The following is a 27,290-nucleotide window of genomic DNA, read 5'->3' on the forward strand; positions in this document are numbered from 1 at the left end:
ATCTCGATATATTCTTACCATTGTACGGCATATCCAAAAATTTCATTACTTCATACAGCATGTCACCCTACTTTTTCTTACTATTGAATACACCATGAATTGTCAAACTAATAGAGCAAACTTATCTGCGAAAAGATCTAAACTTCCCAAACACTTCCTTGTTCATTTAACAAAAATACATGATCTCAGTTCTAATCTCAATGATATCCACTTACTTAGTCTGCAAAACCCCATGTACATTTTCTGACAGAATCTCATTTATTGGTTGATTCAACCACTGCTCATCTTAGTTGCCCAAATTATTTACTGTATGATTCCTTTCGCCTCAAAGGTGGTACTTGTGCATATGTCTGTTCCGATATTCACTGTCAGAGACTTGGTAATTTGGAATCTCCTCTCTCTTCGATCTTCTCTGGCTTAAAATCTCTTTACCTCATTCTGTCAAATTTATCTGTTGTCTCTACTGTTCTCCCAATTCTACTAATCACTTGGAACTCTTTGACTTCCTGTCATTGCAACTTGAATTTCTCCAGTCCAGCCTTCCTAACAGTGATGTAATTTTCCTTGGTGATTTTAAAGTTCAAGGCTCCAGCTGCCTTCCATTTTCTAGTCACATAGACAGGCCGAGATGCTGAGGCTTTTGCAATTACTAATGACCTCACACAGATTCTTCACTTACCTACCAAAATACTGGACAATCCTAACCATACACCCAACACACTTGATCTTTTTCTCACAAATAACCCTTCTAAGTACAGTTAATCCCTGCTATTTGCGGTATCTGTATTCGTGGTCACTGATTTAATATAAAATGAAACCTTAAAAAAATGTGAATTTTAAATCGTCGTGAACATTTTCCGCCATAAAAAAACATGGGCATGGCTAAAATAATCTTTCCCGGTCAAAACACCGCTCAGTGGGTGGGGGGAAAGGGGTGACAAAATTGCGAGCGTAGATGTTTCTCACTAATTCTTGTTCAGTATGTGGAATGTTTGGAATCGTTTGCTTTTAATTTATAAATTTATAAATTGATATGCTTACAAAAATGAAAAATCTGCTGTTTTGCAGTAAACAGACTTTTTCGAGTGTGTTAACGGAAGAAAGTGACTTTATTGTGGACAGATTTTTTCTAACCCCTACAAAAATATGGCTACGAATAACTAGGAAATTGTGAAAAGATCAAAGAAAGTGATGACATTAGTGAGTAAAATTCAGTTATTAGACCAAACTTCTAATGGTGAAAATGTCTCGTCAGTGGCAAAACATAAAATCAATAAGTCAACGGTACGATCAATCAAGAAATCGGAAGAAAAAAAATCTGCTGTAGTGTCCGTGAAAATGCGCTAATTGCTTAAAAAATTTGCTCTGTAACTTGTGATGTTAAATTAGAAAAAATGGAAAAGGCTTTAAATCTGTGGAGAGAAGACCGAACTCAAAATAAAATTCCCTTAAGTTTACTCATTATTCGTGAAAAGGCAAAAGACCTTTATCAACACTTTAGCGAAACTGGTGATAGCACTGGCGGGATAAGTTTTTTTTGCTATAGCAAAGGCGCTGGATTGAAAGATTTGTTTGAAATTTCTAATAAATATTACATTTAATATTAAATTGTTTCTTATTTTCATTTCAATGCCATATGCTTGCATATCACTATGAAGGTACATATAATACATACATAGACAAAATTTTAGACTAGTTTTTCTTATATATTTCATACTTTGGAACGGAACCCCTTTATTACTATGGGAGCAATAACTCGGTATTCGCTGCATTTCTCAGGAACGTAACCCCCATGAATAGCGGGGGTTTACTGTACACGGTCGAAGTGAGTGGTCCTTTAGGAACCTCAGATCACAACTTGATTGTCTCTTCTCCAGTGGAGCCTTTATATCATGGCTATATCCAATCACATGGTGTTTGGTGTTACAAGAATGCAAAATGGGATGCCCTGTGAGATTTCTTTTCCTTAGTCGGATTACTCTTTCAAAACTTCTGATGTCAATTTCGCTCAGATCGTGTCTGAAATTATTCTTGTAGGAATGGAATCCTTCATTCCACACTCCACTTTAAAATTTCCTCCTTTATCTAAACCTTGGTTCCAATAAATGTGTTCAGGTTCAAGAGAAGAACATTGCATATCGTATTGGCTTGCTTCCAATTCTTCAGTTTCATTTTCTGCCTACACCAAAGCTCGCAGCCATTGTAAAGATGTTATTAATCAGTCCAAACTAGATTTTGAACAGGCTAAGAGTAGAAAACTTGCTTTTTGCCCTAATGGTTGCCGAGCATTCTGGTCTCTTACCAAAGCTATTGGCCGCAACTCTTGCCCATTTCTGCTCCCACATCTTCCAAAACCAGATGGTTCTATTTTCAATTCAGCCAAGGATAAAGCTAGCATCGTATTTTTCTTCCAACTCATATATTAATGATCTTGTTAAAACACTTCCCACTATTCCCAAGACGCTCCGTTCAATGCCCTCCTTTGGTCTTCTATCAAAAGGATGTCAGAAGGATTTTGATGAATCTTGATGCTAAGAAAGCTCCAGGTCCTGATGGTATTTCTCCACTTGTTCTCAAAACCTGTGCTCCTGAACTTACTCCTATTTTTTGCCACACCTTTTCACTTTCTTATTCCGAAGATGTTTTTCCTTCTGCTTGGAAATTTGCTCATATCCAGCGAGTTCCTAAAATGGGTGATAAATCACTCCCATCCAATTATCATCCCATTGCAATTACTTGTACTCTTTCTAAAGTAATGGAGAAATCAATTCACCTCCAACTCTTAAACTATGTAGAAACCTTCCGTCAGTGTCGATCCACTGGTGATATTCTGGCTTATGTTACCCATCTATGGACAAATTCAATTGAAAAGTTTGGTGAAACTCAAGCATTTGCTCTTCACATTTCAAAGGCCTTTCGTTGTGTCTGGCTTAAAGGTCTTCCAAATAAGCTTCCATCTTATGGTTTGCCAACTGTTTTTTGTAATTGGTTATCCAGCTTTCTCTCTGATCGCTCACTGAGGATGATGGCTCTCTGTCTTCTAACTTCTCCTCTAATGCCGGTGTCCCGCAAGGTTCAGTTCTTTCCCCCACTCTTTTCCTCTTGTGTATTAATGACCCTCTTCGATTGACTGGAAATCCTATCCATAGTTTTGCTGATGATAGCACATTACATTCCACTTTCAAGTTCGAGAAATCTTGCTCTGCTCAGTCAGCTTCAACTTCTAATATCCACTACTAATTCCTTAAATGCTGTTTATGGGTAATTCTGTAGTAGGGCAAAGAGAACTGAGTTGATTTCAACCCTTCTAAAACTAAGTCCTGTCTTATATGTTGGAAAAAGGATTCTTTTGCTCTTATGCTTATGTTTGGTGACACTGATTTGTAGGCAAGATGATATATCTGTATTGGGATTACCCTGACTTCTAATCTTGCTTGGCACAAGTACATTACAAATATTGCTTCCTCTGCATCTATAAAACTTGGTTTTCTCTTTCGCTCTCAGTGTTACTTTTCTTCCAAACAGCTGTTCACCCTGTACAAATTGCAAATCTGCGCTACCATGGAATATTGTTCCCACATCTGGGGTGGTACACCCAAAACCTCTCTCAGGCTTCTAGATTCCAATCAGAAGAGGGCAATTAGGTTAATTAATGACTCAACTCAAATAGTCTGTCCACTCTCTCTCTCATAATCTATTGTTTCTGCTGCCTGCCTTTTCTACAGATACATCCATGGGCACCGTTCTTCTGAATTGGCTTGTATAATTCTCTCTCTCTCTCTCTCTCTCTCTCAAAACAGTCCGAACACATACCGCCATCATCCATTTACTGTCCAACTTCAAACTCGTAGAACTAACATTTCATCTTCCTCATTTATTCATTCAACTGCCATTTTCTTGAAAAACTTTCCTTCATACACACCTGAAAATTACAGGGTACGGCAACATTTTTCCAACTGTGTCCTGCAAAAAATCGTAATTAATAATTAAAAAAAATAAAATAAATAAATTTTGCAAATTTGTAGTGTACATCCCTTTTGTATCATTATAATATTTAACATTTTTTTTTTTTTTTTTTTTTTTTGTTATTAATGTACTGGCATATACTAATAATCAAATAGACCACCGAACACTCTTTATTTTGGCGGGCTGTGCATAGAGAAGTATGCATAGAAGTAATGACACCTATGAAAAGTAGCAATATGGTGAACTAGTATGCATTCATATGCAATTTAGCCTGGAATACATGGGTTGAAGGAGAAGAGGAAGCGAACTAATATCATAACTAAATTCACTTCCTTGTTTTAATTTTTTTGATAATTATCAGTATTTCGCAATACTATTATTAAAATAAATGACGATGGATTTGTGGTTGAAAAAAAGAACTTTAAAATGAGAAGCAAAGTACTTTTAGTAGTGTAACTGTGGTCGATGAAAACAAACACAGCATTATCACACTTCAAAGTGAGGATGAACAATCGCAGCATTTTGTTCCCGAGTAATCTTAAGTGAAAAAAACAGGAATCAACTTGACCAAATTGAAAAATTAAGATGATAGTTAGTTGAATTTTGGCTTTACATGCGTTGGAAATAATGATGCTCCTGATGCATTGTCATATGTAATAAAATATTAGCAAGAGTTCTTTGACTCTCACTAAACTTGTGTTCCGTGAATATGTTATGTTGTTGTTGTTTGTTTGTTTGTTTTTTAGGAGCATTAGCAACTAAGGCCATATTGCTCCGGGATATGCGGTGGTCATTCCCTGACCTTTCCGCATCCTCTGTATTTGGTGGTGACAGGCTCGAACCCCGGTCTAATCAAAAGCAGGTGCTACACACTGCTACTGCTCCTTCCCACCTGACTACGGAGGCGCCGAATATGTTATGAGATGTAAAGTGTTCTGTGACTAAAAAATTTTGGGAAATGCTGGTCTACAGAAGTTCAAGTCTAATGTCAAAAATATCTTCTGTCTTCTTCACCACCTCCAACCCATGCATGGTACTGAGTACTATAGGTTCTAATACCTCTTGTGTTTGGGGTTTTCAAAAAAAAAAAAAAAAAGTTATCCATTTTTCTCGGCAAGCTAAATAAATGTTTATTTAGCTTGAAAAATAGTACCATAATAAAAAGTGGCCTTGTGTTTTCATGATATCAAGTGTTTCATTTTAGAAATATTCCCTAAGCATTTCATTCATTCAACAAACAAAAGCATTAGAATAATCTAATTGAACTTATGTTCATGCAATCCAGTAAATTACTCGAAATTCCGGGCCTATGTAATAGCTCATCCCTGTGTTTCTTCTTCATCAGCCAGGGAAACCAGCAGTCAAGACCCTCTGGCCAACAGTGGCTTTTATTGTCAATTTTTTGCATTTAAATTCAGTAAAACCTTTTCTTTTCTATAGCCTGTGCCATGTATAATGGACAAACCAAGATCAGCTGACGATTCTTTTCTTTGAACCCGATGTAAGGAGTGTATTGATCTCAAATTAAAACTTTCCGTTACTGGAAGAATTTGAGTTGAAGAAATAGGTGCTTGTCCTAGAAACAAATGTAGCTGGGAGCCATCACGGACTCGAGTACCTCGTGACCTGCCATTTAATGTTCTCCCCCCCGTTCAGGTCCTAGAACAGAATAGTCAAGTGTATACTGCTCTTCTTGGAGATTTACTTTTATTGGGAAACTTTTCAGAGAAACACGTAACAAGTTTTTGTAATAAAGATAAGCGGACAAGAACCAGTGTTTGCTGGGAGCAGCAGTTGATGATGTTACCCAACAGACTGTCAGTTTTAAGGGGGAGGTAAAGAGAGCTTTGTTAAACAAACAACATGACATGACAATTTGTTGGATAAAAATGGGACCATGCTTAAAAAATGCCATGGGTTAGGTCAGAATTTGTGTCTGCAAGGTGTGTGTGGGGGGTGGATTTTTATCAGCGTCTCCTGAACTTGTAGGTAGAAGGAATCTGCTTTGTAGTGACTATTCATTTGAACAGAGGAGGTGGAGGGTTTTTTCCCAGTATCATTGAGTATACCTTAAAAAGAAACTGCTAGTTTCTTTGTAAGGTATACCCAAAGAAACTGCTGGTTGCAGGGAGAAGGGTAATATAGACCCATGTTTATCTGATGATATGGTTCAAAGTAATGCTTGTACACAACCCAAGAATCCTTGTCTGGTTCTGCAACAGCTGATGTTGGTAATATATTTTGAAGGTGGCATTGTTTCCAATGAACAGTGAGAAAAGCTAAGGAATAACTTCAAAGGGTGGTCAGGGTAGTAAACTATGGACCGTGTGATTTTGACTGTCTTTGGTAATGTCTGGATGCTGTTTTATTGACAGCATGGTGAACTCTCCATGCTGTCAATAAAATGAGTGAATTCGAACTCCTGGTTAGGACAGCTAATGCTGACATAATAGGACTAACAGAAGCATGGTGCCACCTGGAAATTGGGGATAACAAGTTCCACTATAGTATGTATAATGTATTTAGGTTAGATAGTAGGGCTGGAGGGGGTCATACTTCTTATCAAAAGCAGCCCGAGCATGAAAAGAGCTTTTGCTGTCAGAAGTTTCATCTGCCAGCATACAATATGTGTAGTGAGAGTTAGTTGGAAGCAAAGATATAATGAGAATAGGAGTAATCTGCAGAACAGAATATTGTGAGGAGTATGATTGAGAGTCTCTTCATGCAGATGGAACAGGCAAGAAGGTGTGAATAGCTTATTATGGGTGACTTCATTCTGGCACCAATTGATTGGAATAAGTGGAAGGACTACTCGCCACGGAGAAAACTTTTAAATAAATTAGATGATTATTATTGGTACCAGCATGTCAGAGAAAATAATATTCTTGATCTCATCATTGCTCACAAATTAGATGACACATCGCAGTGTCATCCGATACAAAGTACATACAAAGCCAGTATCATTGAGTATACCTAATACCTAACCTTTCTAATATAAAGTTCAAGAATCATTGGCAAGTAGTTGTTAGTTGGAAAATGAAGAAACATGTTTCAGTGGTGAAAAGTAAAGGCACAGATTTTAATTTTAGAAAAGAAAACTGACAGTTTAAGGCACTACATGGCATCTATTAATTGAGCAAATTGCAGTGGTTGGGCAAATACATTAAAATTTTGGAATTCCTTTAAAGCAGTAATCACAGAAGTCACAAATAATATATAACCATTAAGAAAATATAGCAGGAGGAGGGTGCCATTGTGGGGGATCCCAAGGCTGAGTACTAGGAAGCACTGGCTAAGAGAGCAAAGAAGGGAAAATGAATTTTTAATTTTTAATTTTTGTGTGAGCCCAAAGAAGAAAACAAATCAGATCAGACCTTTGGTACTTGGGAGTAGGAAAGTTACATAACCCAGCTGATGTTTCTGATAAATTCAATGGATACTTTGCATGAGTTTTACTGAAGAAAGACCCTTCGTGCTGAAGAGAGGCTGTGTGATTGAGGCTAAGCCATATCGAATTAGTGTTTTCGAAATTATAGATGATTGTTTATTAGAAAAACTAGTCTAAAGGCAAGTAAGGCTCTGGAGTTGATGGTATATACCCAGTAATTTTGAGGAAGCAGTCAGAATGTATTGAACCATAGAAGTTAATTATGAGAGAATCACTGGATTCTATTTGATTTGAATGTTCCAATACATAAAGGCAGTTCTAAGAATGAAGTTAGTAACTACAGACCTGTTAGTCTGACTGTAGTAGTAGGAAAAATCTTAGAGACAGTGATCAAGATTGCAATTCAGGGATATTTAGATAGAAATGGCATTCTGAAGCATACACAACATGATTTTGTTAAGGGAAAATTATGTTTAACTGACCTAGTAAGTTATTTTGATATAGTTAACTCATGAGCTGGATGCAGGTTTTGACATAGTTTATTTGGATTTTATAAAGGTATTTAACTCAGTCTCCCATGAGAGCTTATTGCATAAGCTGAAACATTTTGGGGTTACTGAAAGATTCTACGATTGATTGCAGGCCAGAATGTTGTGATTAATGGATATTCTTCAGATTGGTGTTAATATCAGGAGTGGGGTCCTCCAGGGATTGGTTCTTAGACCACTGTTGTTTTTGATTTTCATAAATGACATTGGCAAAGGGATAAAGAATATCAAAATTTGTAAATGGTTTGTTTGTTTGTTTGTTATTTGGTTTTTGGGAGCATTAGCAACTAAGACCATATTGCTCCTGGGATATGCGGTGGTCATTCACCGACCTTTCCGCATCCTCTGTATTTGGTGGTCACGGGCTTGAACCCCAGTCTAATAAAGAAGCGTGTGCTATGCACTGCTGCTCTTGCCCACCTGGCTACGGAGGTGCCATTTGTAGATGGCATAAATATTGGGAGAGTCATTAATGATAAGTGCCATTCAGCACTCCTTCAGGATGATTTGAACAGGTATTTAAGAATGGTTAGAAAAGTGGCAGCTATGTTTCATTGCACAAAAGCAACCCCAAAATAAAGTACACTTGGTCGTCGACTTACGACCTATGCGACTTACGACCGGCCGCACTTACGACCACAAAAAAAAAATAATAATAAATAAATTAATCGATGACGGGAGGCCTGAAGACAGCACCAGGCACATACACCCAGTCACTCTCTCTCACATACACCCAGTCGCTTTCAAGTATTTGTTGCGTGTGGTGTATTAATTAAAATTCTACTGAAATATGCATAAAATGTTTAGTAAAAGGAAAATGACTTCATCTACATATACGCCAGCTAAAAAGTCAAGGAAAACTATTGATTTAGAGTGTAAAATTATCCAGCAGTATGAAGGCGGAAAGAAAGTGAATACGATAGCATGTGACTTGAAGTTATCACATTCCACGGTATTGACGATACTTAAGGACAAAGAAAGAATTCGGGAAGCTGTTTTAGGTTCTGCACTTATTAAGTCTACAATTTTAACCAAACAACGACAGGAACCCATCCATGAAATGGAGAAATTGTTGTTTATGTGGATGGAAGATTTAATACAAAAAAAAATACACCCATGAGCCTTCACACAGTGCAAGCAAAGGCTAGAAGTTTGTTTCAGTTTAAAATCACGCGTCGGAGACGATTACACAGAAGATTTTCAGGCTAGTATTGGTTGGTTTAAGCGTTTTTAAAAAAAAGATTTTTCTTTGCATAATGTCTCTATAAATAAACATCTCCTACCTCAACCCAAGAACATGGCCCTGACGATGCACAACCCAGCACAAGCAAAGATTGAAAATTGATTTTGTAAATTTCATTTGTATTAATTTTTACATTAATTTTAGATTGTATTTTTGTGTTTACAGTACATTATGTACAATATAATTATAGATTGTAGGTTTTTTTTTATAAACAGTATGAATAATAAACCAATTAAAATGTAGAGAACGTTTGAATTTAATCTCATAGAGAGAGAGAGAGAGATAGCCTAGGCATAGAAACGAAGGTATATTCAGTATCGCTAAGTAAAAGATAAAAACATTACTGTATTTAAAATGAAAAATAAAAGATTATAAAAATAAATCATAAAGATGATAAAAAGATTAGAAAGGTTAAAAAATACTGTTAATAAATATATGGCCGACATACGACCAGATCGACTTACGACCTGTCAGTCAGAACGGAAGTCGGTCGTAAGTCGACGACCAACTGTATATACTTTGTGGGCTTGGATTAAAAACAGTAGAGGAAGAAAGGGATCTGGAAGTTATGATACAGGCAGATATGAAGTTTTCTGAGCAGTGTAAACAGATGGCCTAAGGTGTCTTTATTGATGGTTTTTCAAGCAATATACTGAAGAAATAGGGAGGTCACTTGGAATACTGCATTCAAGTTTGGAGACCTCATCAGAAAAGACATTGAATTTCTTGAAAGGGTCCAAAGATGGGAAGATTGCATGGTGAGATCAGCAAAAGTTTGATCATACAAGGAAAAACTTTGATTATGTGGGCTACAGAGCTTGGCAACCAGGCACTTTAGACGGGATCTCATTAAGGTTTATAAGGTTCTGAGAATAAAATGAAGGTAGAATTTTCATTCCCAGCCTCAACAAGTTGCCTCCACAACTTGTAGGCTGATAGTTCAGAAATTCAAAGGTCAACTGGATAGTTATTTATGTAAGGAGAGGAATGCATAATTTGTATTTTCTAATCTACTTTTTTCTGTTTTCCTTTCTCCCCCCCCCCCCCAGAGTGCAGTCAAAGTCAGTGGCTTCCTTACACTATATGGTAATACTAATACTTGACTTCCAGTATTTACCAGAACTCACAAACTTTGTCTGGTAGGTATGTGGGAGTTTTATTACTTCACAATTCAGTAAAATTTTGTTATTCATCACTAGATATCTAAAAAGCTCTAGTAACTGGCATATTTTATATTCTGGAATGTTGTTAGTTTTTTTTATTGGTCCATATTAGAAGGAAAAAATTCACTGTAGTCTGAATCCCTTTTTAGCATCAGATTAATAGATAGCCAAGTAAATATAAAATTTATATTTCCTTTTATTACAGGTTGCTTGCTTATTACAGAACAAAGGTATGCTCGCAATAACTTAAGGTTGATATCGTAAATGTCAGATTAAGGAAACTTGTGAAAAGAAATAAATTGAAATGATCATTTACTTCTGGGTGATGCCTGCTTTATGTAAAGTTTTCCATCGTTCTTTGGTCATTCCAGCTAGCTTGTGAAACTTGAGTACTGTAGTTATTTGCATTTTTGCAGCCAAATTTCATGTTGGCAGTATTGATCAAAAGAATGAATGTTTAGTTTGAATTTATATCAGGATACATTCAGTAATTTGTTTTTAAAAACAAGATTAAATTTTACTTTTTTCAAGCATGCTATACCTCATTGATAACAATATGGTTTATATTGGTGCATATCAAATATTTTAGTGTTATCCATTAGTTCTTCTCTGTCAAAGGGAATTTAGTAAATTTAGATAATCAGAATGCTCTAAATTTAGATAATGTTCTAATCCCTTTGCATGCTGGACAACAGAGTTTGTGTTGTATTTCTGTACTGTTATGTGGAACAGTTATGAACATAAGCTAATCCCCATTCCTTTTCAACATATATTATTTTGGAGTTTGATAAATGTGAGTTCAGATTGAGTGCTGGATTATTAATTTTCATATTATTCATTGTTTTGTCAGTTAAATGTAATAGTGCTTGTTGGAGAAAGTTTTGTTTTATGCTAATTATGTCTTTTGATATTCTGTTACATTAATAGGTAAAATCTCTATTTACAGGTAGTGATCGGACCCTAGTTTTTGTAGAAAAGAAAAGGACTGCTGACTTCATAGCTTCATTTATGTCACAGAATAACTTTCCTACAACAAGTATTCATGGGTGCATATTGTTTTTTTTTTTTTTTTTTTCATGTTATAAATATGAAAATAATTAAATATTAAAACTTAAAATAAATAATTTAAGCACTTTTCTTCTTGTGATAAAATGTAATTTATTCAGAAGACAAAGTTAATGAAATTTCTGAATACAACTGTTGGAGTCTATCTTCATGCCAGAAAGTGAACATGACCATTAGTTGTATTAGTATTACAATAGGGTTTGATAAGTGCATTTCTTAGTTGATTGATTTGTAAGAGTTTACGCTGCCAGTGAGCTTTGGCTACATGCATTCACTAATAGTAGAGTGGCAGAAAATGGGCTACACTAAGCAGAAGGATTGTTGTTTGGTTTTTAGGAGCATTAACAACTAAAGCCATATTGCTCTGGGGATATGCGGTGGTCATTCCATGACCTTTCCGGATCCTCCATATTTGGTGGTCATGGGCTCGAACCCCGGTATAATCAAGAAGTGAGTGCTATGCACTGCCCACCTGGATACAGAGGCGCCTAAGCAGAAGGAACAACACTTGTTAAGATGCCACATTTATGTGGCAGACCTGGCTCGAGAAGCATGTATTTTTACATAGTGTATTCTTGGTAATCTGGGTTAATGTTGGGGGGGGGAGAGATTCAGAGATAATTGTGGGAGGGAAACAATAAAAATCTGAACTTTTGCATTTTACAAATATAACATTCACTGTATATTGAAATCGTCATTCACATGAATCAATTTACAGCCACTTACCAAGATTTTCTTTGCTGACATTTTCAGAACCTAAATTTGTCATTAAATCTGTTATCTCAGACATTTTACTTGCACCTTCTTCGTTAGAACCTGATAAATCTTCTACATTTAGAAGAATTTCCTTCCATGATCGAGCAAGTGTTACCGGTTTTATATTGGAACATGCCTCAGTTATACCGTATGCCCTGTCTAGTACTGTCCCCCCCCCAAGAATACTATCAAGTTTATCTTCATTAGCAAGGGTCCTGAGAAGGCCGTGTGATAATGTCATTTTTTGATGAAATAACTCCATGATCTATGGGCTGTCTTGTGGTTGTAACATTCAAGGCAAAAATTTTACATGCATCTAATCTAATTTTAGTCACTGAGTGATTTTTTTTTTTTTTTTTTTTTTGCAAACGCTAGTGTTTTTGTAGGCAAGCATTTCAAATATAAGCCTGTTTCACCTATATTATAGATTTGATCAGTCAGGCTGGAAGTTTTCTTCCTTCACATATTTCTGAAATTCTAAGCAAACTGCACGGCTGCTGCAACACAAGTACTGGGCTATATATCCCTTGCATAGAAAGGTCACAGATACTGTCATTGCTTAAACTTGCTTGCTTAGCTACTAAATGAAGAAGAAAAGTTTCCTTTCAACTTTTTTTTTTTTTTTTTTTTTATGTGAACCCCAAACACGAGAGGTATTAGAACCTATATAATACTTAGTACCGTGCTTGGGTTGGAGGTTGAGAAGACGAAAGAACATATTTGTTGACATTGGACTTGAACTTCTGTAGATTGTAATTTTCAGGAAATATGTATGAAGGAAGGTTATTCCAGAAAACAGCAGTCGAATGAATAAACGAGGAAGATGAAAAGTTGGTTCTGTGAGTTTGAAGTTGGACAGTAAATGGATGTTGGTTGGTGGTGGCACGTGTTCGGACTGTTATGAAAGAGAGAGCCGGAATTATAGAAGCCAATTCAGAACAGTGCCCGTGGAAATATCTGTAGAAGAGGCATGCAGCAGAAACAGTACGTCTATGAGACAGCAAGTGGAGAAACTCTGTTAAGAGATGAATCATTAATTAACCTAACTGTCCTCTTCTGAACAGAATCAAGAAGCCTGAGAGAGGTTTTGGGAGCACCACCTGAGATGTGGGAACAATATTCCATGGTAAGGCAGATTTGTGATTTGTACAGAGTGAACAGCTGTTTGGAAGAAAAGTAATGCCGAGAGCGAAAGAGAAAACCAAGTTTTTTAGATGCAGAGGAAGCAATATTTGTAATGTGCTTGTGCCAAGAGAGATTAGAAGTCAGGGTAATCCCCAAAAGAGATATATCATTTTGCCTAGAAATCAGAGTGTCACTAAAGATAAGCATAAGAGCAGAAGAATCCTTTTTTTTGCGAAATATAAGACAAGACTGAGTTTTAGAAGGGGTGAAATCAACTAAGTTGTCTTTGCCCCACTGGAGAATTACCTGAAGATTGGCATTTAAGGAACTGGTATCAGATTTTCGCAAAGTTTTGAAGCTGATTGAGCAGGACAAGGTTTCTCAAAATGGAAAGTGGAATGCAATGTGCTATCATCGGCAAAACTTTGGATAGGATTTTCAGTCAATGGAAGAAGGTCATTAATATACAAGAGGAAAAGAGTGGGGGAAAGAACTGAACCTTGGGGGGCACTGGCATTAGTGGAGAAGTTAGAAGACAGAGAGCCATCTACCATCACCCTCAGTGAGTGATCAGAGAGAAAACTGGATAACCAATTACTAAAAACAGTTGGCATACCATAAGACGGAAGCTTCTTCAGAAGACCTTTATGCCAAAGATGTCTAGAGCAACTAATTGTGTTTCACCGAACCTTTCCATTGAATTAGTCCATAAATGGGTAACATAGGCCAGAATATCACCAGTGGATCAACACTGACGGAATCCATTCTGGCGATCGTTGATCAGACGGAAGGTTTCTAGGTAGTTTAAGAGTGGGCGGTTAATTGATTTCTCCATTACTTTAGAAAGAGTAGAAGTAATTGCAATGGGATGGTAATTGGATGGGAGGGATTTGTCACCCTTTTTAGGATTTGGCTGGATATGAGCAAATTTCCAAGCGGAAGGAAAAATGCCTTTGGAATAAGAAAGTGAAAAAAGGTGGCAAAAAATAGGAGTAAGTTCAGGAGCACAGGTTTTGAGAACAAGTGGAGAAATACCATCAGGACCTGGAGCTTTCTTAGCATCAAGATTCATTAAAATCCTTCTGATATCCTTTTGACGGAAGACCACAGGAGGCATTGAATGGAGCATGTTGGGAATAGTGGGTGTTTTACCAAGATCATTAATACATGAGCTGGAAAGAAAATGAGATGGTAGCAGGTCAGCTTTGTCCTTGGCTGAAGTGACAACAGAACCATCTGGTTTGGACAGAAGTGGGAGCAGAGATGGGCAAAAGTTGTGGCCAATAGCTTTGGCAAGAGACCAGAATGCTCGGCTACCATTAGGGCAAGAAGCAAGTTTTCTACTGTTAGCCTGTTCAAACTCTAGTTTGGACTGATTAATAACTGCTTTACAATTGTTGCGAGCTTTGGTGTAGGCTGAAAATTAAACTGAAGAATTAGAAACAAGCCACTTACGATATGCAACATTCTTCTCTTGGACAGCCTTAGCACATTTATTGGAAAACCAAGGTTTAGATAAAGGACGAGATTTTAAAGTGGAGTGTGGGATAAAGGATTCCATTCCTGCAAGAATAATTTCACTGACATGATCTGAGCAAACGTTGACATCAGAAGTTGTGAAACAGTAATCCGACCACGGAAAAGAAGTCTCGCAGGTCATCCCATTTTGCATTCTTGTAATGCCAAACAACGCGATGTTGGGAATAGCCATGAGATAAAGGTTCCGTTGGAGAAGAGACAATCACCAAGTTGTGATCTGAAGTGCCTAAAGGACCTCTCACTTCGACTGTGTACTTAGAAGGGTTGTTTGTGAAAAAAAAGATCAAGCGTATTGGCTGTATGATTAGGATTGTCCGATATTCTTATAGGTAAATGAACAATCTGTGCTAGGTCATTAGTAATTTCAAAAGCCTCAGCATCTCGACCTGCTGGGTCGGTGTGACTAGAAAACGGATGCCAGCTGGAATTGTGAATATTAAAATCACCAAGGAAAATTACTTCACTATTAGGAAAGTTGGACTGGAGAAAGTCAAGTTGCAAAGAGAGAAAGTCAAAGAGCTCCAAGTAATTAGTGGATTTGGGAGAACGGTAGAGACAACAGATGAATTTGATGCAATGAGGTAGAGAGACTTTTAGCCAGAGAAGATCAAAGAAAGGAGATTCCAAATTGTGAAGTCTCTGACAGGGAATATTAGAACGGACATATGCACAAGTACCACCTTTGAGACGAAAGGAATCATACAGCGAATAATTTTGGTATGTGAGATGAGCAGTAGTTGAATCACTCAGTAACTGAGATTCTTCCCATTTTGCATTCTTGTAATGCCAAACAACACTATGTCAGAAAAAGTACATGGGGTTTGGCAGAATGCAAGTGGAAATGGACATCATTGAGATTAGAATTGAGACCGCATATATTTGTGAAATGAATTAGGAAGTGCTTGGGAGGTTTAGATCTTTTCGCAGATAAGCTTGCTTTATTAGTTTGACAATAAATTTTGTATTCAATAGTAAGGAAAAGTGGTTGGGACATGCTGTATGAAGTAATGAAATTTTTGGATATGGCATACATGTAAGAATATACCCAGATCCTTGACATAACATGGCCTCGACAATGCTCCCTACATATGCACTACTCGGACTCCCTCCAGTCACTATCTGGCAGAGTAGAGGTAGCAAGATTATACACTAGCTGATCCAGAAGCCTCCTAAAGAGTTACCAATAGGGTCGGTCCGCTGTACTAACTAGCGGCTGGCCTGCGAACACCGTTTTAGAGCTGTATCCTCGAAAATAAAGAATATTGGATCTCGCCACAATGTTCATCATAACCTCAAAAAGTCATCAATCATACTGCATGATGGAAGAGATAGGGAAGGGTTGACCAGAACTTAGCTATAGAGACTAAACATGGGTTCCACCACTTCAAGGCTCCAATAAGCAGAGTGGTGGTATTTCACCGGTTGATGAGAGTCATCTACCACCTAGTACTGCCTGTTACCAGGCCAAATTCAAGCCTTCATAAGACTACTTTTTCATACCCTTTCACTTGGAAGGACCTACAATGCTTTCACAGTCTCTTGCAAATTTTCCTCCATCTTCCTTTTGGTTTTGTTTGCCACGAACAGTTTTGAACCCTACTGCCTTATTTTATACAAGTTTTGTTGCAAATTCCTTGTTCTCAAGTTTTTTGATTAGCTGAAGCTTTTGTAGAAAGTATGACTTTCTTCTCTTTTTCAGACATTTTCCAGGGGTGTACATGCTGAAAAATTATGTATACCAAGAAATTCTATTGCTAAAACAACACATTGAGAAACAGCACAGGAATTCTAATGTTGTTAGTGCTACTAAAAATGATGTACAAATTAATACATAACTTCTCTTGCATGTGCTATGAATTATTCTCCACCAACAGTAAACATTATAGTTAAAAGATATCACTGAATTAAAGAAGTGAAATGTGAAACAACTTCTACACCTGGGAAGACAACTGTCATTAACAGCATTTAATGACAGTCATCTTGGCTAATGCACCAAAATGTTCTTTTACTAAGGAACTTTTGGGTGCATTAGCCAAAGTTGCAATGTTTGCTGAGTGTGTGGATAGAAGATTGAAATCAGTAACATAATCCAGCCTTCTGACAAGTGCCAAAAAGGCTAAATGTCTTTACATCTGCTTGAAAGTGAAGAGGGGCAAGTTTTTTTTTTTTTTTTTTTTAGTTGTGAGTAGTGCAGCTGATAGTGCTGATGTAATAGAAGCAGAGAAGTTTCCAAAAGTGTAGGATAATTTTATTAAAGAGGATGGTTATTTGATGGAGACTGACTTATTTTGGAAAAGAACTGCTGACTGTGCACATTTGCTAAAGAAACAAAACTTATGCCAGGTTTTAAGGCAGCTAAGGATTACGACTCAGCTCCTTAGTTGATAATCCGGGGTGGGGTGGGAGAGATTCATCGGTGCTGAAGTGCAATAACAAGTGGTTTCTTATTGTGTGGATGTCAAGCTCAAAGGCCTGGGTTACAGTTGCCATATTTTAGGCAATGTTTCTTTGGAAACATTGAGTTGTTCAGCCAATTAAAAGTTTGTACAAATCTGCATAACATAAGTTATGCAGATTTGTACAAACTTTGATATGATTCTTTGTAGGCAGTTAAAGGACTTTTGCAGAATCTAAGGATTCACTCCTCACCCCATCCCAACAGTGCCTCTAGATATCTTGCACAGTTAGATGAATTGCATCCCAGCATCAAATGTTGTGAGTCTGCTGCTGGTCACAATCTCAATGTTACATCCAGTGGAAAGGGGTGGGATATGGAAAACTTTAAGACATACTATCTATGCAGGGCATTTTCTGGAGCTATCCAAGCTATTGAGACTGCATGGCTTTAAGGAAGAACCTGTATTTTTAATAAATTTGATGTTAAAATGTTCTCCACCCTATGTTTAGTGTTAAAGCTTCATCAATGTACTTCTTGGACAAAAGTAAGCATTTTTTGCTTTTGGATGTGGTAGGATAAAGAAACAATAGTGTAAGGAAAGTCATTGCCACATTAAATGCCTTCATACTGGTGATTGTTTATAGGTAAACTTCATTTTGAAGAGCAAACATCACACAACCATTGGCATTAAATCAGTTTCTTTTCTTTCTTTTTCCCACCCCCCCCACCCTTAAATAAATAAAAATTGGTTTACAGTTCAGAAACACACCAATGACTTTATTAGGCCAAACTGAAGCTGAGAAACAGCTTTCCCAATGAGAGAAAAAACCACTTGATCTGGCAGAATTTAATTGAAAAATTTCAGCCCAAACATTATGAAGTCCAGATGAAAAATAAGTGAGGTAAGACCCTGCTGCCTGTTAATTGAACATCCTGTGTGCGAGCATAAAATATAACCAATGCAAACAACTTAATTTATGAGAAGTTATGACACTAATGTGTTTTCTTATGTAGTCAGTAATGTTATCAAAATGTGTGGTTTTTAAATTCAAGATGGAAATGCAAATTTTTATGCTATTTTTTACTTTCTTTACAGAGATAGGCTTCAGCGAGAAAGAGAAGAAGCATTAATGGATTTCAGGACAGGTCGTATGCCTATATTAGTTGCTACAGCAGTAGCTGCTCGTGGACTTGATATAAAAGATGTCAGGCATGTAATCAATTTTGATCTGCCTCAAACCATCGACGAATATGTCCATCGAATTGGAAGGACAGGTCGTGTTGGAAATGTTGGTAAAGCAACTAGCTTTTATGATTCATCTTCTGCAACTGATCAAGCTTTAGCTAGATCATTAGTTAAAATTCTGCAGGAGGTAGGTTTTTCTTTTCTTAATGAAATTGTACCTTGAAACAGTTTTTGCAGAATATCACTTGAAACAATTTCACTGTTTTATTGATATATAATTGCTGTTTGAAATTAGTATACATTTTTTTTTAATCAGCCAAGAAAATTGTCTGCTGTATTATTCATTACAGCAGCCTTACTTGCACACATCATCACTTCTTTAATTTCTTGACAGATAGGTGTCAAGTTTTAATGATTGAAAAGTCCAAATCTGTCTATTGAACAATATCAGCTGGGAAATGTGACTTGAGCCTCTTATTAAGCTTATATATACTTGTAGTGTAATATTTTAGCTATTTAACTATGGTTTAAAAGTAGAAATAATGCTATGAAAACAAAATGAGTGTTCTTCAGTTTCTGCTGTAATATGTGAGAAAGTGATGTTAATAATCAGAAAATCTGTTCCTATGGAAATGCATGTCATTCATATGTATGTAGTTCTCTGTGCTACTCAGTCCAGTTATTGATGAACTCCAGTGTTAAGAACCTTTTATCCTTAATGTTAGATAAAAGATAAAATGAAAACTCAAATGATGCTTTTGTAAAGAAAAACACCAGCAGAATTATTTGAAGTGAAGACAAAAATTGAGAATAGTGTATTGAAGTCTGAAACTGGAAGGCAATAAATAAAGAGTAAAGTATGTTAATTGTCTTACGGCACCAGGGGTTTCCCCTGTGCCTTAAGACACCAGGTGGAAGGTGGTACTTGTGGTGCATATGTCCTTTCTGATATTCCATGTCAGAGACTTGGTAATTTGGAATCTCCTCTCTTCGATCTTCTCTGGCTAAAAGTGTCTACTTCATTGCATCAAATTCATCGGTTGTCTCTACCATTCTCCCAAATCCACTAATCACTTGGAGCTCTTTGACTTCCTGTCTTTGCAACTTGACTTTCTCCAGTCCAACTTTCCTAACAGTGAGGTAATTTTCTTTGGCGATTTTAATGTTCACAACTCCAGCTGGCTTCCGTTTTCTAGTCACACCAACCCAGCTGGTCGAGATGCTGAGGCTTTTGCAATTACTAATGACCTTGCAGAGATTGTTCATTTACCTACAAGAATACCGGAGAATCCTAATCATACAGCCAACACGCTTGATCTTTTTCTTACAAACAACCCTTCTATGTACACGGTCGAAGTGAGAGGTCCTTTAGGCACTTCAGATCACAACTTGGTGATTGTCTCTACTCCAATGGAGCCTTTATCTTATGGATATTCCCAACCTCGTGTTGTTTGGCATTACAAGAATGCAAAATTGGGTGACCTGCGAGATTTCTTTTCTTTGGTCGGATTACTGTTTCAAAACTTCTGATGTCAACATTTGCTCAGATCGTGTCAGTGACATTATTCTTGCAGGAATGTAATCCTTTATCCCACACTCCACTTTAAAATCTCGTCCTTTATCTAAACCTTGGTTTTCATTAAATGTGCTAAGGCTGTTCAAGAGAAGAATGTTGCATATCGTAATTGGCTTGTTTTTAATTCTTCAGTTTCATTTTCTGCCTACACCAAAGTTAGCAATGATTGTAAAGCAGTTATTAATCAGTCCAAACTAGAGTGAACAGGCTAAGAGTAGGAAACTTGCTTCTTGCCCTAATCGTAGCCGAGAATTCTGGTCTCTTGCCAAAGCTATTGGCCACAACTTTTGCCAATCTCTGCTCCCACCTCTGTCCGAACCAGATGGTTCTGTTGTCACTTCAACCAAGGATAAAGCTGACCTGCTAGCATCCCATTTTTGTTCCAATTCATGTATTAATGATCTTGGTAAAACACCCCCCCCCACCATTCCCAACACGCTGCACTCAATGCCTCCTGTGGTCTTCCGTCAAAAGGATGTCAGAAGGATTTTGACGAATCTTGATGCTAAGAAAGCTCCTGATGGTTTTTCACTTTCTTATTCCAAAGGTGTTTTTCCTTCTGCTTGGAAATTTGCTCATATCCAGCCAGTTCCTAAAAAGGGTGACAAATCCCTCCCATCCAATTATCATCCCATTGCAATTACTTCTACTCTTTCTAAAGTAATGGAGAAATCAATTAACCGCCAACTCTTAACCCACCTAGAAACCTTCTGTCTGATCAATAATTGCCAGTATGGATTCCGTCAGTGTCGATCCACCTGTGATATTCTGGCTTACGTTACCCGCTAATTCAATGGAAAGATTCAGTGAAACACAAGTAGTTGCTCTTGACATCTCAAAGGCTTTCAATCGTGTTTGGCATAAAGGTCTTCTAAACAAACTTTCATTTTATGGTTTGCCAATTTTTTTTTTTTTTGTAATTGATTATCCAATTTTATCTCCGATCGCTCACTGAGAGTGATGGTAGATGGCTCTCTGTCTTCTAACTTCTCCACTAATGCCGGTGTCCCCCCAAGATTCAGTTCTTTTCCCCACTCTTTTCCTCTTGTATATTAATGACCTTCTTCCATTGACGGGAAATCCTATCCATAGTTGTGCTCATGATAATACATTGCATTCCACTTTCCATTTTGAGAAACCTTTCCCTGGTAAATCTGCTACCAATTCCTTAAGTGCGGATCTTCAGGTAATTCTGTTTATGCCTATTCTAGTTATTACTTGAATTTTATGGTTTCTCTTTATCTCTCTCTCTCTCTTTTTTTTAATTTGGAGTCTTTAAATGTCCCGGTTAATCCAACCGTGGTAAATCAAGAGTCTGTTGTACTTTATTATTACCGTATTTAATGTTGGTAATGTCTTACACTGTGTTTAATTTATCAATGAAATTAATTTATCAAATGAATGTCCAGTCATCCTGGATGGATGACTGGACAATTGCCTCGTGTGTTTAAGTCAATAATGCCAATGTTGTTAAAGAAATCAAAATAAGATAAAGAATGTGATAAGAATACACAAAAACTATGACAAGACGAGAAACATAATACCCCCATCAATAGACAATCCGTGGGCACGAGCTTTCTACATTGTGAGATACGACAGACTCCAGGGGGTATGAAACTATATAATATGTACAAGCCAGAATGTAAAGGAGGTTAGTCTATTGACATGATGTTAAGAACTGGGTTGTAGTTTGTAATATTTTTAAATTTAATAATGTTAAATGCTTTTGTGAAGTGATGGCAGAGGAAAGCAGCCGTGAATTTATTATGTAGTAATTTATTGTAGAGTATTTTAATGTTGTCTGAAAATAGGCTGATGCTATTGCATATTGTAGCAATTCTTATACATTGGGAAAGAATTATGTTTCCGTCCAGCAGCCATCTGTGGTACGTGCTTGCAACCCCGGACTGCCCAAGCACTACTTTATTCACCTCCATTTCAATTACTTTCAGCTGTTCTTTTTACTACATTTTATTTCTCATGAGCAATTATGCTGGCCGAAAGCAATATCGAGATGCTATTTCTCTACTATCATTACTTGTTTCTTCTATTACAAAGTTTGGTGTCTTTCCACACTACTTTGATAGTTTGTTTCTCCCTCTGCTGGCTTTTTGCCTCATCTGTTTAATTGCTCACTCCTCCCATCACACAAGTACAGCGTCAGATTAAGATTTTATGCCTCCTCCCATACACTCCCATATACTTCAACTGACACACACACACACACACAGGGTGATTCACTACCAGTGTGACAAACTTGCAGGAGGTGTAGGGGGCACAAAGACGAATCGGAATCACATAGCATTGCAGGGTCCGAAATGCCTTCGTCATGCGGTAGAGGACATTGAACGGCAGGTCATGTGAACAGCGATCCCGCTGGAAGTCAGCATTTGCAAACCGTTTCTGTTGAAGAAACCAAGTAGCAAAAGTCCTCCGGAGTGGATAATCCGCAGGCTCCAATGATTGGACGTGTTGCAGATGGTATGAACTCATTTGGTTTGTTGACAGTATCCTCCATACAGTGGATTGGGAAATACCCAGTCGTTGGCCTATGGCTTGAGTACTCGTACTCAGATTGCCTTCTGCAAGACGTAGGACATTCTCCTCATTGTCTGGCGTCCTTGTCGTTCGCTCTCAATTCATGGTACCTCTTGTGAAACAACCAGTCTCACGTAACCTTCTGTGCACACGTGTGAAAATCGTATGATGAGGAGCACCCCTGTGTGGGAAACGTTCCTAGTACAAGCACAGAGCGGCGTGCCCGTTACAATCTGCAGCTCCATATGCGAGGTGCATGTCAGCCAGTTCAACGTTTGAATACTCGTCCGTCTTACTGCCTCGGGAACCGGTTCGCAAATGCTGACTTCCAGCTTGATCACTGTTCACGTGACCTCCTGTTCAACGTCCTCTACCGCATGATGAAGGCATTTCGGACCCTGCAATGCTATGTGATTCCGATTCGTCTTTGTGCCCCCTACACCTCCTGCAAATTTGTCGCAGTGGTAGTGAATCACCTGTATATATACTGCAAGTAAACACTTAGCTCTCCTGCAATCACCATTGATGACAATGTCTTCTGGTCCATACAGGCAGTAAGTTCTCTTGTTTTTGCCCCATCTCTTAGATATTTTTGAGTTTAAATTTTATACTTTTCTTTCCACAGGTTTTTATTTGTCATTATTAGTTTTATTTTATAGTTAACTTATTATGCAGAATACAATAATAAAATACAATTTATTATTGTATTCTTCCTTCTGGTCGGCTATGATTGTATACGTACACCATTTATGTGTACATCTTAACAGAAACAGAGACCTGGACTATTGTTGTGGCTTCTACAATTTTCGCTGAAATCCTAGGACCGACAGCTTTTGGTTCTTACAATCATTATGCCCTTATTAATTGCATTTTATATTTATTTGAGGTATATCGATTTTTTACTTACAGATTCTCCCTATTCTTCCATGGTTACTACACCTTATAGCTCAACTCCCCTACCATATGCATAAATATACTGATTTTTACCATTTTTGTCTATTATTATTAAAATCTATTATAAAGGAATCTACCGTAGTTCCCAGTTCCATAACCCAGTCTTATACAGGTGACCCCCGCTTAACGCTGATCATTCGTTCCGGAAAAACAGAGCGCTAAGTGAATCCGCGCTAAGCGAGCGCCGCTTTCCCATAAGGTAACATATGTATTTGTGAGCTGCGGTCGGTGCCATAGGATATTTCCTAATCAACAATAAACGGTAATGAAAAGATGCACAAATGTCGGTCAAAATATTTAATATTCAAATATTTGCACATATAAAATATTTTGCATTACATACGTATAATTATGTGGTAACTACTTGCGTATCAAAAGTAAACTTAAAATTCCAATTAAAACATTGAATTTAATTGATTTAATTTAATGGATGAATTTAATCATGAAAAATGTGTGGATTTTGAGTTTAACTTTGGCCCTCTTCCAAATAAACTAAAAGGGGTATTAATTTTAAATGGCCCGCAGCGTTACCACCCAACAATAAAGTCAACTGATCCTTCGCCGCTTTGAAATTTGGCATTTTTTGTTCTTTCAATATGAAACTTCTTTTAGGCATTCGTTTCCACAAAAGTCCCGCTTCATCTATGTTAAAAACTTGTTGAGAAGTATAACACATAATACCCCTCTTCAATAATTTTAACAAGTTCTTTTTTGAAGGTTTCGGCTCCTTGATCTGCACTAGCGGCTTCTCCCTGGATTTTAAATATATTCTACCAGTCCTTACCAGTTTTAAATGGTTCCACATTTTTTTTTTTTTTTTTTTTTAGGCGAGTTTTCTTCAGATCATTATATTGGCTAATCTCTTTCTCTCTTTCTTTTTTTTTTTTTTTTTTTTTTTAATATTTAACTTAACTGACTTCTGCATTTTATCTTCAATAAAATTAGTCTTTCCATTTCAATCCTAATAGCCAGACTAGTTCTAGTTGCTTGCAGTGGAACAGCTATCTTTCCCGCTGATAAAATTAATTTTTTATAATTGTTCTTACAGTTAAACTTGCAAGTCCTAAATTATGGCACACATCCGCTTGTCGTTGACCGGAATCGATTCGCTTCAAAACGTCTAATTTAATTTTCAAATTCGGTCTTTTTCTTACATTTATAGTCTTCGTACTGCGCCCAGACGTTGCTTTTTCATTCCTGTCGGTCATTATTAGCTCTTCGAAAATATAACCGCGTTGGTTGAATTAATTATGATACAATGTTCAAGTAAACTTTCCGTTACGCATGATGTCTAATATTGTACTGAGTGATGGCTAGACTTCGGATAAATGCATATAACCCAAATATTACAAGCAATATATTTGATCATTTTTTAAAATGTTGATCTCGGAACTAAGTAACAAGTCACTGTACTGAAATTAAATTAGCGTGCGAGAAAATTTCACTGAGCGTGGGAAACGTTTTAATGCTGTTTTGCTATTCATTTTCAAGCTATCGACTCCATCAAATGAAACGATTTCGTTAAATATGTCAAAAATGTAATCTGTAAAAGAGCGTTATAGTGATCTGTGACAGCGTTATAGTCAGATACGGGTTATAATATAAGAACAGCGTTATAGCGAATCAGCGTAAAGCAAACCGCGTTATAACGGGGGCCTGCTGTATACATTTTATAAATTTTGCATTAACTGTTACAGCCCATTTCTGTTTCATAAGACTTTCGTAATTTCATTGCTTCTTTATATCTATACAGGGTGTCTCAAAAATACACAGCATAACTGCAGGAATGAGTTCCTCATATGTAGACAATAAAAATATTTTATATCAACATAGTTCCAGAAATGCTTGGTTTCCGAGTTTTGAAGGTCTGTCTATGACACTTAACTGTTCGCATTTGCTCTTCCATTCATTCACTCTCTCTTTCCTTCATGCTGGGTCAATCTTTATTTCACCAAAACTGACATTTATTCCCTTTTTCCATAATTCCTAATTCACTCTTTCACTCAGTGCCCAGCCTGTTCATTCTGTCTTTCATTCTACATTGCATCCCCTTACTACTAGCTTACTAATATTTTTCAGCTGATCTGATTCCCTGGCTGCCTCTACATCTCCCTCCCCTAAATAAGTAATTATTTGGTGTGGGGCCGCAGATTCCTACACATGGCAGGGTAGTCCTTGTGGTGGGTGGGGGGGGTGGTATCAGGTCAATCCGGTTTCATTGTGTCACAGTGCAGAATACTGCTATCTTGAGAGTTCAAGTTGTCATCTTGGCATGGTCGGAGACATGGGCAATTCTAACTATTGATTATTGTTTAATTGCTGGGGAGCTGAATTGCCATTCTTTGGATAGTTCTGCGCATTTCGAATACTTTTTGTGTGAAGGATGTAAAGGCTTTATAGTTTTCCTCTTCTATGATAAACAGGTGTTCTTCTCCCATGGGAAGGGGCCCAATCTGTGCTATTAGCTGTGTTCTGGGGATGTCATAAATTATACATTCATTTAGAATGTGTGCCCAGTCTTCATTCTTGCCACAGGTTCAGTTTGGGTCATCAGTCAGCCCTAAGGAGGTTAGTTTTGTGTTTAGGGAGCCGTAACCTGTTAGTATAAATGTTGCAATAAGTCCAGGGGCATACCCAGGGCTTTTTTTGTGACGGTATGCAATGGTACAGCATACCGGCACCTTTTTTACAGCATGCCAGCTGCTTCCATCTATTAAGGAGATCACATGACAATGGGCGGAGTCAGCACCCATTAATCACAGCCGTATCGCTAGCAGTCTGGAAGGGGTACCCGTTTCTGAACTCTACCAAAACTTCATTATGAAATTATTTTTACTTATTTTTTTACTTGGTACTTACTGTATTTTTACATTTTACTTATTTTTTATTTATTAAATAAGACTCACCTTTGACTTATTTTTAATATACTTGTATAATGAACTTATGCTTAATAAAATGTGTGTTAATAAAATTAATGGTCGAGATTCAGTATCGAATATAGCGTACCAACTGCTAGCGCTACGGCCGTGATTGACGGGTGCTGACTCCTTCCAGTGTCACGTGATCCTTAACAGATGGAAGCAGCTGGCATGGCTGACACCCACTGTGTGCCAGCCGCGTCACCCGTGCGGCACGGAATTTTTCTTGATAGCAAAGAATGAGTACCGGCACCTATTTTTTTACGAAAAAAGCACTGGGCATACCACTTAGGTGGCTTTCGGCAAACCATTGCCACCCATGGCAGAAATTTTTTGGTAACCAGACCTCTGGTTTCCTTCTCCCACTTTGTTGCCATAGCTTGTCGAGCTTTGTGGCTATTCCTTTTCTTTCAGCATTGAAGGTGTTGGCTGTATCAAGGTCTATCCCCAAATTTTCTGTGGGTATACCCTTTATTAAGTCTATAATACAAGCCTCTTTTGACTATCTCCAGGTAAAGTGGGAGAGCTCCGGCCAGCAACTGTAGAGCAGGTGTGCTTACTGTGCGACATGCTCTAGTAATAGTGAGAAGTTTTGTTCTTTGTATCCTAATTTATTCCTATTTTTTACTATGGCCAAGTGGGTGAACCACACACCTACTCCATAGGTGATAACAGGTAGGAAAATTGCACGGTATGTTTTTGCCAGGTTTTTTTTTTTTTTTTTTATCTCCCAGTCTGCTCAACTGATCCTGGCAATCATACCTGCATAATTTCTCACTTTCTTTGCCAAGTAGGTCAAGTGGGGGTAAAAAGTTAATTTTGAATCAAAGACCACTCCAAGATATTTTAGTTGTGTTACCATTTTTATAGTAGTTGTGTTAATTTTGATTTGTGGACGTCTTCTAATATCCAAATTGCCTTTTGGAA

General features: G+C 37.4%; 1 protein-coding gene across 1 annotated transcript in view; it reads left to right on the forward strand.

Annotated features, from left to right (window-relative positions):
- vas (ATP-dependent RNA helicase vasa) overlaps positions 1-27,290 on the forward strand; it is a 200,891-nt gene that overhangs the window by 154,797 nt on the left and 18,804 nt on the right. Inside the window, exons 14-15 of the mRNA XM_090371104.1 lie at positions 11,255-11,354; positions 18,288-18,564. Coding sequence (XP_090227230.1) covers positions 11,255-11,354; positions 18,288-18,564 — 377 coding nt within the window. The remainder of the gene's footprint in view (positions 1-11,254; positions 11,355-18,287; positions 18,565-27,290) is intronic.

This window comes from Mastigoproctus giganteus, chromosome 4, assembly GCF_048544385.1.
Source record: "Mastigoproctus giganteus isolate SK-2022 chromosome 4, ASM4854438v1, whole genome shotgun sequence".
NCBI classification, from domain to species: Eukaryota; Metazoa; Arthropoda; class Arachnida; order Uropygi; family Thelyphonidae; genus Mastigoproctus; species Mastigoproctus giganteus.